Source organism: Callospermophilus lateralis, chromosome 1 (assembly GCF_048772815.1).
Source record: "Callospermophilus lateralis isolate mCalLat2 chromosome 1, mCalLat2.hap1, whole genome shotgun sequence".
In the NCBI taxonomy this organism is placed as follows: domain Eukaryota; kingdom Metazoa; phylum Chordata; class Mammalia; order Rodentia; family Sciuridae; genus Callospermophilus; species Callospermophilus lateralis.
In genome coordinates, this window is record NC_135305.1 from 57296312 (window position 1) to 57311259 (window position 14948).

General features: G+C 37.0%; 1 protein-coding gene across 2 annotated transcripts in view; it reads left to right on the top strand.

Annotated features, from left to right (window-relative positions):
- The window catches only part of Reln (reelin), a 452906-nt gene that overhangs the window by 349877 nt on the left and 88081 nt on the right, over nucleotides 1-14948 (top strand). For both annotated transcript variants that reach the window (XM_076862447.2, XM_076862444.2), the window contains exons 26-29: nucleotides 1699-1870; nucleotides 2212-2412; nucleotides 7004-7236; nucleotides 14403-14560. In XM_076862447.2, the coding sequence (XP_076718562.1) occupies nucleotides 1699-1870; nucleotides 2212-2412; nucleotides 7004-7236; nucleotides 14403-14560 (764 nt within the window). The remainder of the gene's footprint in view (nucleotides 1-1698; nucleotides 1871-2211; nucleotides 2413-7003; nucleotides 7237-14402; nucleotides 14561-14948) is intronic.

Below are 14948 nucleotides of genomic sequence, written 5' to 3' on the forward strand. Positions count from 1 at the left end.
ATACTATAGTAACGCAGCCACATCAGTGTTTTTAGCAGCTCAATTCACAAAAACTAAACTGTGGAAGCAACCTAGATGCCCTTCAATAGATAAATGGATAAAGAAACTGTGGTACATACACAATGGAATATTACTCAGCATTAAAAGAGAATAAAATTATGGCATTTGCAGGTAAATGGATGGAATTGGAGAATATCATGCTAAGCAAAGTAAGCCAATCGCAAAAAACCAAAGACTGAATATTCTGTCTGATAAGTGGATGCTGATCCATAAGGGGGTGAGGGGACATGGGAAAAATAGAGTAACTTTGATTGGGCAAAGGGGAGGGGGAGGGATGGGGAGGGTGCATGGGGACAGGAAATATGGTGGAATGAGATGGACATCATTACCCTAGGTACATATATGACTGCACATATGATGTGAAAAGTAGGAAAGCTAATTGGGAAAAGTATTTGCAACAAATATGAGCTAAAGGATTAATGTCCCTGTAAAAAGCTTATACAAATTGTCAAGAAAAGCACTAAGATCCCACAATAATGGGAAAAATAAATAAAAGGAATGAGTGGATGTTACTAAAGAGGAAGTACATATGTTCAATAAAATGTGAATCATAATAAACTTCCATTGCATGAAAAGATACTATTTTTTAACAGTCACGATGCCATTTTTTTTAATGGTAGCACCCAGAGCTGTCTCCACATGGGAACAGCAAAACAGTCTCTCTTGTGTCATCCTGCAAATTATCATAAACCATTATAACCCTTCCAGACAGGAATTTAGAAAATCAAGAGCTTTAAACATGACCAGTTTACTTGACCCAATAATTTCACTTCTAGGACTCTTACCAGAAAAAAAATAAAGTAAGGTGTAGAGGAAGCTTTATGTATAGGAAATCCCACCACAAAATTATTTGTAATAAGGAAAGATAAACACTAGCATGTCCATGTGATGAAAAATCATAGACATTAAATTGTTCTTAAATAATTTTACTGACATAATTACTTATGATACAATATTGTTCCAAAATGTAAATGCCTATGAAATAAATTACAGAGTAGGATAATATACATCAAAATGTTAACAGAGCCAGACGTGATGGCACATGCCTGTAATCCCAGCGGTTCCCGAGGCTGAGGCAGGAGGATCGAAAGTTCGAAGCCAGCCTCAGCAAAAAGTGAGGTGCTGAGCAACTCAGTGAGACCCTCTCTCTAAATAAATACAAAATAGGGCTGGGGATGAGGTTCAGTGATAGAGTGCCCCGGAGTTCAATCCCTCGTACCAAAAAAAAAAAAAAAAATTGTTCATAAAGACCAATCATACTTAGATTTTTTTCCCCTGGTAAGAATTACCTTTACATTTTTAAAATTACTATTATTAATGCAATAATTATGAAGGAACTGGTTTTTTCTTGATATTTCTGTAAAAGTTATGAGCCACCTTCTGGTAGTCAAAAGAAGTGGGTGAATCAAATGCAGCTGAAATATTTTTCCTCTTCTCCAAAAGATGCTATTCAAATGAAGTAAACATGATCAGGATCAAACTTTCTCACAACATTAAGCCTCCTTGTCTGATCTGTCCAAACTTAGAATTTCAAAATATCAAACTAAAATCTCCTGTTGCTAAGTTTGTTATTTCACCAGCTTCTAAGAAAAACACAGCTTTTCTTTTCCTCCCCATAAATGATTTGCTCTTCTGCAGATTTGTGTATCTGGAGCTTCCAGCCGCTGCTAAGACCCCTTGCACCAGGTTCCGCTGGTGGCAGCCCGTGTTCTCTGGGGAGGACTATGACCAGTGGGCAGTAGATGACATCATCATTCTGTCAGAGAAGCAGAAGCAGGTTATTCCAGTTGTGAACCCAACTTTACCCCAGGTATTTTAGTGTTTGTAATTTCATTTTTTGGTTACCTCTCTTGGCTACTAGTTCACAAATTATTTGAACGTGAAAAGGACTATAAAGTCTAACCAAGTTATCAAGCAGAATTGTTAGTGTGTTTAAAAAAATGATTATAAACAGCAGCAAAATATTTTTGGTTGTTAAATCATCAAGAGAAAATGTGAATGGCAGTCAAATAAAGTTAATTTAGAGGTTCTTGTGTATTTTCCTAGAAATACAAGTGGTACATGGTTCAGCATGTCATGAACTGAAAATTCCTTTCTTGTTTTCAGAGCTATCAAATTACTTTTCTGCTTTATTTGTATTGTTTCTATTAGAACTTTTATGAGAAACCAGCGTTTGATTACCCTATGAATCAAATGAGTGTGTGGTTGATGCTGGCTAATGAAGGAATGGTTAAAAATGAAACCTTTTGTGCCACCACGCCTTCAGCCATGGTGTTTGGAAAATCAGATGGAGATCGATTTGCAGTAACTCGAGATTTGACCCTTAAACCTGGATATGTGCTACAGTTCAAGGTATTTATGCACAAAGGTCTTCCCAAAGCAGGTAAAAGAGTAAAATCATCTTGCACATTTATAAGTGAAACAAAGAACACAAATTTTTCCTATTCTGTTAACAAAGGCACTCACTTGAATGAAAAAGGTTCCTCAATCACAGAGTGACAGAGCTGAAAAGCTCTACTCATAAGGAAAAAAAGTTTATCAGTTTTCAAGAAGTCCTAGAAGTTTTGGCTATATCATTCTATTTCTTTAAGTACTTATGGAACTTGTCCATAATTAAAAATAACATGGACCTTGAAGACATCAATCTGATGGTGATTTAATCCCATGCTTCTTAATGGGGCTGGATAAGCCACCCTTTTCAGTTTATTAGTGATGTTTGGGCTTATGAGTGATTTTATGAATTTACTATAGGATTTCCAAATAATTTCTCCTCCTTTACTCCACTTATAATTGTTCTCCTAAAAGCCTATTTTTTTTTCAGCACTGTGGTAACATATCAACATGTATAGCAAGTATTTACTTTGACAAGCACTTGTCTCAGAACCCTAATCAAAATTTCATTGTGTTTATAATAAAATCCCATTGGTGAATTCTGGGGTCGAAAGTAATGCAGTTTTAATGAGCTAGCACAACTACATGGTCCCTACATAACGGCAGGATGCAGATGCTAAATAATTTACAAATGGAATTATTAAAGAGATCAGATGTTTATAGGCAGCTCTTCAAATATAATTTCCACAAGCCTGTAAACAAGGAAGTTAGTCATAAATAATATGATTAGTAAAATGTTATCCTTCCCTGTTTAGATTTTGATGCTAAACTGTAATGGGGAAAGCATCAATAATGGTACATGAATCTATATTCATGTGTTGGTAACACTTAAAATGGTAACAAAATAACATTAATGTCAGATATATTTCCAGAATACTGTGCTATTTCTCATCATATTTTCCATTTAATCACTCACAAAACCATGGTAAGTTAGGCATTAAATTCTGCAGGGTGATATTCTAAAGTTTAAAAAATCTAAATGTAAAAAAAATTGTTAAGTACTTAAAGGGCAAGAGTGCATAACACAAGAAAAACTTGAGCCAGAAAACTAAATAGTCACAGTACAGTCATAAGAGTGCTTTAGTAGAAGTAGGCCATAAATTCTGCGAGAGTACCCTGCATAGATGGATGGATGGATGAATGGATGAAAATTTAAAGCTTCTGGAAATATAGAGATTTAAACCTCTAAAGAATGGAAGAGAGGAAATCCAGAAAGAAGAAACAAAACACTCAAATACATGAAAATGCAAATGAGAATGGCAGATTTAGAAAGTGGAGGAGTAAGAGGTCTATGTAGCAGAGGTGAAAGAGCTCATTTTGATTATATTCTACACCAAGTCACTCGAATATTATCCCAAGAACAGTGAGTAACAGAGATTTTTAATCTATTGAGTACCACAATCAGACCTGTATTTTAGAAGGGTCATTCTGGCAGCAATATGAGTGTTTACCTAACAAGGGAAAAGCAGTCAACAAGTACATTCATTCAGCAAACATAAAGTCTGTATGTTTCAGACACTATTGTAGGCTATGAATAAATATAAAATAGAGAGTACAGGGTTGGGTGATGGAGAGCAGTAACCACTATATAAAGGATTGTCAGGTTGATCTCTAGTAAAAATATCTCTACTAGTTAAACTATAACCTATAAAAATTCAAGGAGTGAGTCATGCAGCTACACAGGGAAGATCACTACAGGCACATGAAACAAAAAGTACCAGGTCTTGAGGTGGGAGTATTTTTTGGAAATGTTTTAGAAACCACAAGGATGCCATCATGACTACAACAGAGAAGTGAATAGAGTGTAAAAAAAAGTCAGGTCAGACTTGGGCCTCTGTTCTGAATAAAGTGTCCATCTAAAGGATGGCATGCACTGACTTGGGATTTTAAATAATCATTGTGCTGGAAATCTGCTAGCAGAGGCAAGGACTATAGCAGAGATACCCTGGGGCAGCTACTGCAGTGATCCAACTAAGAATTGGTAGGAACAGGCCCTGCCCAGCAGTGGAAGAGACAGAGAAAAGTGATCAACTTTTCAAACATATTTGAGTAAAGTAACAATGTAGAGCTGTAGTGATAAATTAGGTCAGGTTAAAGCATATCTTGAGTTAAAAAGATAAGTACATAAGTCTGAAAGATGTTAAGGGAATAGTCAGCAGGTTTTGGTGACCTACTGGGTGATAGATCATAGCTGGGAGTCAGGGATATTCAGAAGACACTCGAAGTTATGCTTATGAATGAGATTGAAAGCATGCACAGAATTAGAATGTAATAAAAACAAGAACTGAATCCTAAAAAACAGCAGCATTAGAAAATCAGACTATGTGGTCAATTAAAAAAAAAAAAGATGGTCAACAGTGTCAGAAGCAACAAAATAATCTGTAAAATAGGATTAAATTTTTCCATCAGATTTAGTTTGATGGGGTTTCCTTGGTAATTCATTGCAATGGTAACAGCAAAAATCAGTTTATAATGGATTGAAAAACGTTGAGGAATTTATGCAGTAAAAGTGGCCTTTATCTCAATATGTTTAACTGTGTAGTTACAGGCAGACCCAAAAATCATTAAGAATTTTCATTTTCTTTTGCTTTGCTTTTAAAAGTAGGAGAGACATAAGCATATAGAGATGATATCTAGCAGGTTCTCCAGTAAATATTTGCTGGATATATATACAAATGGATCCTGAATGCAAAGTCTAAGTTGAATTATATATTTAATACAACTCAGAGTATGTCTATATCACTTCATTACCTGATTTCTAAAGCACAAACTTGTCAATGAACTAAAAGATCCAACAACTTGCCTACCTTAGAAATAATAGCAGTCATAAAAATTCAAGATAAAAAGCTAACTTTGTGTGCCCAATGAGGCTGCCATCACCAGGTGCCAGCCAAAGGCTATTCTTACTAGGGAGTAGTACAATAAAACAAATTTCTGCTAGAAGATCTTTTTTAAAACATTTTTTTCTTTTTAGTTGTAGATGGACACAATACCTTTATTTTATTTTTTCTTATTTTTATGTGGTGCCGGGGATAGAACCTAGTGCCTCATGCATGCTAGGCAAGCGCTCTACCCCCAAGCCACAACCCCAGTCCTTAGAAGATCTTTATCATGCATTTGAGAGTGCAAATCGTTAATTATATTCTTCACATTTTACTACATAAACTTAAATAAATGAGTCACATTAAAATTCCTACCAGTCAAAAGTATAAATCCTTCTGAGAGATTTTTTTTTTCTAGCTCTGAGTTTGGAAATGAGGAAAATACAGACTTTTAAAGACTAGATAAAGCTACCCTACAGTCACAAGGATTAACTGATTTATCTCATGAACTCCAACCCCCATTATTATATGTCTCTGGCCCTCTCTACCTTTATGTCTTCCTTTAGTCTTTAGTCATAACCATGTTCTTTTGGTTCCTTACTGCAATTTTTCTTGTAATTAGACTATTCTTATTTTAAAGTCGCCTGAAATAAAATCCCATCAAAGCTTCAGTCCAAAATGTTAATAAGATCTAAACAGACCACTCACCTAAGACACCAGTAATTAAATAAATAGGGGGAATGTCTGAAAGTTATAGCTATCAAAAATGAAAACTAAAACAGTGTTAAAATTCATTTATGTATGTATTAGTTTAGAAAGAAACTATCTTAAGCTGTTATAATACCCAGTGCTGTGGTAAAACTGATCTATTTAAACCTAACTGATACTAAATGAACACCTATAATTAGAAAATGTAAAATGTGTTTCTATATTTGACTCAGTAATACCATTCCTAGGGATTTATCTGGTGTTAACAAATCAACTGAAAAGGAAAAGATATATTCATTGCTAAGTTGCATAAGATAATAAAGTAATGTTAAATAGAAAATAGGAAAGTTCTAGAAATGTGATCGCCTCAACTACATGTCCAAAATATATAATACCACATAAAAAGAAGAAAGAAAAACAGAAAAATAAAAACAGTTATGCCAAGCAATAGGATTTAGGTTGCATTTTTTTACAATTTTTTTTTTATTATTATGAATCCTATGACAGTCTCTACTCAAGGACAGAATGATAATAGTTCTTTTCCTTAATTATGTTGTTTAATTTTTGCTGTAGCAAAAATTTAGCACTTTCATCTAAGCTGATTCTGATTTCTTAGTAAGTTTTGGCCAAAAAAAAAACAGAATAAAGATTTTGGTTATATGGAAAGCAGAGAACCCAGCCTTCTCTTCCTGCTTCTCCATCTTCTGCTTTCCCTTTTTATACCAAGAGGGAGAAGGATGCAATTTCTTGGTTTTTATCTTTTGTCCAAGACTCCAGAAACACAGACATTATACTTTCTTCTTCTTTTTTATAGTCCCAAGAAACCCATAAAGTAGGTAGCTTGTTCAGCTTTCTGCTAAAAATTACTTGCTGCTTGCATCCACCAAAAAATCCCAGAATTTATGGTAGGGCTTTGGTTGGGATTGAGCTGCACAGTCTTGACATTGTGATTTCATGCAGACTGAGCTTGTTGGATGATGTCTTGGAACCAAAACTTTGTGTAATTCTGTCCTTTTTAACAGCTAAACATAGGATGTGCCAATCAGTTCAGCAATACTGCCCCAGTTCTTCTTCAGTACTCTCATGATGCTGGAATGTCCTGGTTTCTGGTGAAAGAAGGCTGTTTCCCAGCTTCTGCGGGCAAAGGATGCGAAGGGAGCTCCAGGGAACTGAGTGAGCCCACCATGTATCATACAGGGGACTTTGAAGAATGGACAAGAATCACCATTGTTATTCCAAGGACTCTTGCAGCCAGGTAAGGTAATCTTTCTTATTATGTACCACAGCTACCATTTCGTGGGAACATTTATTTATCTCAATAGCTACATTTCAAGACTTTCAATAACTTGGAAAAATTTATATAATGTGTCTGTTTCTCTTCAAGTAATGACTTATAAGGTAAAGAACTCTAGGACAAATTTTCCAAAATAGGTGGAAATGGGTGTGTGTGTGTGTGTGCACGCGCGTGCTACACATATGCTTACACATACTTGTAATTGAGATGGATTTGCTCACTTTCCCATTAATTCATTCAACAAAGATTTATTGCACACCTACCTGTGCCAAGTACTGTTCAGGGCATTGAGTAGCCAGCAGTGAACAAAAGCCGTTGAAGTCTAAAGAGAGCTGTCAGGCATCATTACATCAGGCTTTTGCCATTTGTAGATTTTTAGTGATTTAGTGCCTCCTTGCGAGGACAAGTTGAGGTATCTTGCAAAATAAACGACCCCTTTAAATGACCATTAAAACAAATAATAAGACAATAGAGAGAAAGAGTAAAACAATTGATGAGGGAATTGGAAGTGAACCCGTTTTATTAATAGGGCAACAATTTGAACTCTTAGCTTCCTGGAAGCTAGAACAAAGGGGGAAAAATATAGCACAATTTAGTTCTCATAGTTAAGTAAAAAAGAAGAAAACAGAAATATTCCAATTTTTAAAATGCGCTTTTTTCCAGGTTCAGTATTCTAGAATTAATTCATAGCATCTTTGTACCAGATGGCATAGGTTACACAAAGATGGTTATCTTTAACTCTATCATTTAAAAAAAGAAAGAAACATTCTTCAAGTGAACACTTCTTTTTCTATTTTATTTTTTGTAGTTGTAGATGGACAGCATGTCTTTATTTTATTTGTTTATTTGTATATGGTGCTCAGGATTGAACCCAGTGCCTCACATGTACAAGGCAAGTGCTCTGCCACTGAGCTACAGCCCCAGCCCAAGTGGACACGTCTTAATTGAATTCTGGAATGTAACCTTTACTGTAACTTAGTCAAGGCAGCTGGGTTTAGAGCTGAGATGATATAAAAAGTCTGTTTGCACTGCTTCCTGATGATGTTGCATGTGGTTGGTATACTCAGTAGGGTAATTAAGAAATATTTCTAACTTCCTTTCTTCCTGGAACAAGGTAGGGTTATACTTTCCCCCACAACTTTGAAGTTTTTCATGGCCTAATGAAATGTGAATGGACATGAAACCTGACTTTAAGAGCTCATGTGCATTTTTCTATGTCCCTGCTTCATAGAAGCATCACTGAAACAAAACCTGCATCACTCTGGGTCCCTGATTATGTACAATAACCAGACTTCCTTGCCAACTTACACTGGACATGAAAGAAATCAACTTTTGTTGGTTTAAACTACAAGATTGGGAGTTGTTGGTTACCACAGTAATCATTTTACCCTGACATAATGGCAGATGCTTAGCAATTTATAAAAGTAGCTTATTCATAAAATTTTTAGAGACTATTCTGTCTGTGAAATCTTTCACCTAATTGATCAGAAAACTTATTATGCATCATTCACCTAGAGAAGCTGGCTGTAGTCTCTGCCTCCGTCATTACTTAGGCATGCATACCTAAAAAAATGACACCTTCAATGTTCATGTAGGAACAATTCCTGAAAAAGAAAGACACTTATTTGGTCAAAGATGTAAAAGTTTCTGTGTTAGTCTGATAAACCTTGAAACATAATCTTTAAACACCGTCTATTTCAAGACATAGCCATTAAGCTATTTCAATCAGTGGATCCAAGTCAACTTATAAGTAATTTTTGTCTTCATATGTCAGTGTTCTTTGTAGTTTATCAGAGTGAGACTGAAATGCTTTAGGTATTTGATGTTCAGGTAGCAGGGTTGATGAGTCTACCTCTTTTAATGAAATTAAGAATTTGGCAGTCTGCTTTAGTTAAAATACAGATCTAGCCAGCGACTGTAACACAGAAACTCACAAACACAGATGCTTAGCAAGATTTAAACAAAGTAGTTCATTCTTTCTTATATCATGGTCCAAAGATGAGCAGTTCAGAGTTGACAGGTTGACTCTGACATCCTGAGCATATGACTTCCATCTTTGGAACCGAGGCAGCCTTTCCAGATTTTGTCATCTCTTAACCAGTGAAAGGAAAAGAGAGTCAAGGATGCAGAGATACATTATTGTTTTCAAAATTCAGCCTTACTCTTTGTCTATATTCCTTAGCTGAGCCTAGGATAATATTTGTGCAGTTATTTATTGTCATGCAACACACCTCTACAAAGCTTAGTGACTTAAAAAAGCAATGATTTATTATCTCTGTTGGTTTGTGGGGTTGCCTGGGCAGGTCTACTTGTCTCTCTCCTGGCCTCCTTCATGTAGTTGCATTCAGTTGATAAGTCAGTGTCTAGGAACAGCTGAACCTTCCTTCCTTTGTGGTCTTCTTCCCAGTATTTTTCAGTTAGGTGGTTCCTGAGTCCCAAGGAATTATCTAATTTGCCACATCTTGCCAGTCAAAGAAATTTATAAAAACAGTCAACATGCAGAAGGTTAGGAAATAGACTCCCCTTTTTTGATAGGAAGTACATAAAAGTCACATGACAGAGAAACATGTACAAAAGGAGGTGTGATTAATTGGGGGAAGGCATTATGGTTACAATCTAACATCATCTGTCCTACCTCTGGTCACTCAAATCTCTCCCACATGCAAAACACATTCACTATCCTCCAAGACCCCCCAAGGTCTTAGCCCATCACAGTTTCCCGTACTCACTCCCAAATATTTTGATCTATACCAATCTGTAAAGTCAAGTTATCCACCCTACCCATCCCCAGTATAAAAGAGTGAGATAATGACAGGATAACTGTTCAAAAAAATAAAAACAAGAAAACAAAGAAAAACACACAAAAGGGGGGGGGGATCTGAGGCACACAGCAGTCACTGGGCTATAGGAATTCAGAAAGCCAACAAGAGGTTTGTGAGTAAGACTCTCTCCTCTCACAGCCAGGCCCAGGATAGGAGAGTTTCTTTCATTAAGACAAATCTCTAATTCATTGTTCTTCTCAGCTATTGCTTCTACCTTCTGGGCTTCATCCTCTGAACCACCTTTCCTTTTCCAAAAAAACCTGTCTGTGTTTTCTGCTAAATAGGGATCTCATCCTGCTTCTTGCCCATCACAAGCTGTGTCCATAACAGTGCCGCCTTTGCCTTCCTCTCCCCATGATTTCTGAAACCATGGCCTAACCACAGCTCTTCCCAAGAGAGGTGTTACTAAGGAACATCAAGTGATACATCTTTGCTACAACAATAATATCAGGGTGCTGGGAGACATCACTGTAACAGCAGATAATTACAAACAGGAGTCAAGGAACACCAATCTGGCTTGATTTCTCTAAGCCCAGAAATATGGAGCTAAAGCTGTAACTACAGTTGGTTTGATGTTGGGTGGAATAACCCAATTGGTAAAGCTACATGTGAGAAGTAAGAAAAGATCATCTTTAGCATCACAAAATGAGCCAATAATTTGAGGCTCCCAATATATCAGTATTTTGTTGGACTTCAGTTTTTAGAAGAATAAATCTTCTCCATTAGAATCCAGCTTCTTCCTGCTTAATTTGGATACTATCCAGCTTGCTGGTTGATGGCACTTGTGATGAAGAGCCCTGTGCTAAAGAATAGTAAATATGTTTCTACTTTACCCCGAGTAAATGAGCTGTTGTTGTTCCTTCTGCAATATGTTAAACTCAGATATCTCCAAATGCAGTGTTCAAAAGCTGAGAATTCTAAGTGTTAAAATTGGAGCTATTTTGCCATGAGGCAACATGCTTACAATAGTTACTAGAACATTGCTCTTTCAGAAATAATTCTAAGCCAATTTTCTCAAAGGAGCCCTTTGTGCTTCTATTAATTCACTTAGTTCTTGCCTACAGAGGAGGGACAGTGGCATTGATAGGTCTCTCCCAGATCTCGAGGCCTCCCCATCCAGACTGTATACTTGCAAGTCTGCTCTGAAACAGGTGTCTACATATCACAAGGTGGCCAGCACCTTGCCAGGGTAATTTTTCCTGACTAGGAGGGGATAAACCACCTGGGAAAATAAAGTCAAAAATAATTAGTGAAGAAAAAAGACAAAGTCAGAATTATAGTTTTAAGAAGCTTGGAGTGCCTGTTAGGTCCAGCCCATACAGGCGCTGGAGTTGAACAACTAAAATGGCTCTGGTAGTTTTATTTAAGGGGGTATATCAAAGGCAAGGATAAGGTTTAGGGATGGAGTCTTGTTTCATGATGTCTTGAAGTCAACAGGGTGATTGGCATCTTGGCAGGTTATACCCATCTCTGAGAGGCTGAGTGGCTACAGGAGGTCACCCCGTCTCTAGTGCTGTGTAGAACATGGCAGAACTGAATAGAAATTCACATGGAATTATTTAAAACATTAAAAAACAGAAATTCACATGGAATTGTGTGGTCTTAACCAGTAGGATTGCCGCTGGAAGTTCTCTGATACCAGATATTCCTATTCATTGGCTGTGATGCCAGTTCAGTCCACACATAGTCCATGGATGCATCTTGACACCATTGCTTAGTATTCTAAAGAAAGTCTCTGGGTTGGGGCTGGGGCTCAGCGGTAGCGCACTTGCCTCGCATGTGTGAGGCACTAGGTTCAATCCTCAGCACCACATATAAATTAAAAAAATAAAGGTCTATCGACAACTAAAAAATTAAAATAAAGAAATTTTTTTAAAAAGAATGTCTTCACTACCCACCCCATGTGCATCTCTGCACAGAACAGCAAGTACACAGGAACCTTCCTAGTTTGGAGATGTAGAGGCGACATCTCTGAGCTGTGTGGTGGTGGAAGGGTGAAACCAGTTCTCCTGTTCGTGCAGGCATCCTCCAGACAAAGGTGAAAACTAGAGAATGGGACAAAAATATAGACCCTTCTTGCTTATCTGAAACAGGAAAAACAAAGGGAAAGTTTTGTTGGGTGATTTCAATAATTCAAACCACACTATGGTTTACTTGCATATTTACATAATTACATAAGTTAAACTCTTTCTCCTGAGTCATTACTTCCTCCAGATCACTTCCAACCCACTTCTGGACTAGCAAGTCAAAGATCTCTCCTGCATGCTCTCCTAACTCTGTTCTTCTTAGCAGTGGTTATCCGTGTTACAGATGTTCATATCTTTGTTCAAGTGCTTGATAAGGGTGTCTTCTCCCTCGACTGTGAGCCACTCATAGGCAGGAAGCAAGTCTGGATGTTGCTTCCCTTGGTAGCTCAACCCCAGCACAAGGCCTGGCATGTGGCAGGCACTAGATAGATGTTGGTTTAATGAAGAATGTTGAATGAATATAATGATCAGAGATAGGCAATTAACTACAAGGAAGACTCCTTTGTTTCTTTGTGTGGCTCTCCAAAATAAGTTAATGCTGTTTAACAGGAGATCATGGTTCTATATTCTACTGTGTCTCCTTGAAAAATCAAGAAAGGTACATGCACCCAAATAACATTAATAACATTAATAATTTGGGGCTGGGGTGTGGCTCAGTGGTAGAGTGCTTGCCTAGCACATGTGACGCACTGGGTTCCATCCTCAGCACCACATATAAACAAATAAATAAATAAAGTTATGTCCATCTACAACTAAAAAAAATTTTTTTAAAATATTAATAATTTCAAGACTGTATCTCCTCTAATTTAAAATATGGAATCTAGACATTCTTATTAGCTTAGCTTTGGCCTACTTACTTCCTTGCTTCTTCAGATGTTCTGTCTCTGACTAGTTTTTAATGAGTATTTTTTTTAATTTTTTTAGTTATTGAATGGACCTTTATTTTATTGTATATGTGGTGCTAAGAATCGAACCCAGTGCACATGCTAGGTGAGCACTCTACTACCAAGCTACAACCCTAGCCCTTTAATGAGTTCTTTACCCATTCTTATGCTAGCAAGTCTGAGGTTGCTGAATTACTTGTGTGGCAGGACACTGAGATAAGAACAAAGTAGCAGCAGGCATCAAGAACCAGGCGCAACTTAAAGAGATGGAAATGAAGCAAAACTTGCTTACCTTGTGGCTAGTGGAAGTTTTGTTGATTTGATTTGCACCATCCAACTAAAGGCCAAGTAGCAAAGACTAGAAGAAGTAAAAGAGGAACCATCTGTTTTTCTTCACTCTGAAAAAGTCTTCCATCAAGAACTCCCAATTATGATTCATCATGTCCTGGACTAACCTACTTAATCAAATGATTAGTCCACTAAAGACAGAGCTTGGTTCAGTTTTGTTTTGTTAATATGGATTCTGTAATACTGTACTCCTGAGAGATCTTTTACCTTCTCAAAATACCGCAGAGTGTGCTCTGTTTCTTGAATTGGTAGGAACCTTAGGATCTGCAAACAGGGTTGCTTCCCCAGTTCTGGCTAGAACTGCTGTACTGGGGGGGGGGGGGGGGGGGAGACTGAGCAGCTTCCTAGCCTCCTGGTTTGTAGGATTTTGAAGTCTTGGAACTAGGTCCCTTTTTTGTTCATAGGCAGTACCAGTGTTGATTGGCAGCCTAGCTGGTTGATAAGAGTTCATGGAATAAACGTGAGGAGTAAAAGAAGGAAGTCAGAGATGGTTGGAGAGCTGTCATTGTAAACTTAACTCTTCTCTACCTGAATCATTTCAATGGTCAAAGGCCAGAGTCCCCTTCTATGTCCCAACAAAAGAAGAGCATTGTATTTGAAGGTTTCAAAAACTCCCAAGTAACCTTTTCTGAAAATACCAAATCCATAATATCCATAAAAGTAGGGTGATGGAAGGGTGAAATATTAGAAAAAGAAAAGAAAGGATTTTTTAGTAAAAGAAAAGAAAGGATTCACTCTGGTTTTTATTGATTTAAAGAACCTAGGATAGAAAATTATGCAGGTCAAAACCTATGATATTTCTGGCCATCAAAAATTTTATGTAAAAAAATAATAATAATATCCTCTTGGTATTGAAACATTTATGCTGGAAAAAAATCAAGAAATTGTGAGAAAGATCTCGGAGAGACAATTTATGAAGGTTACACATGGGGCAGAACACGCATGACATTGAAATAAATATTAAATCTCTCTTGAGTTTTCCTGAACTGTCTATATCCCAAGGCTGTGTGTGAGGAAACAGATGTGAGGTTTTTTTCTCCCAACAGCAAAACCAGATTTCGGTGGATACAGGAGAGCAGCTCACAGAAGAACGTGCCTCCGTTTGGCTTAGATGGAGTGTACATATCTGAGCCTTGTCCCAGTTACTGCAGTGGCCATGGGGACTGCATCTCAGGCGTGTGTTTCTGTGACCTGGGGTACACTGGTAAGGCCAAATACATGAGTTTAATGGTTTGCTTGTATAATGTTCGTCTCTAGTCAATAATTTCATGTGATTCTTTCAAAGAAGTAGATGCTGAGTTTATTCTTCTTTAAGTCTAAGAATTGTAAGATTTTGCCATTTAGGAACATGAGGTAAAGATATTTTGTAAGGCTGGGGTTGTAACTCAATGGTAGAGCACTTGCCTTGCAAGTGTGAGGCACTGGGTTCAATCCTCAGTATCACATAAAAGTAAAATAAAATGAAATAAAGGTATTGTGTCCACAAATACCTAAAAAAATTTTAAATAAAAAATATATTTTGTAGTTTCAAGCTGCTTAAGGAAGAAAATATGATGTCACAAATTTAACTCCCTAGAGATTTATTATTAATA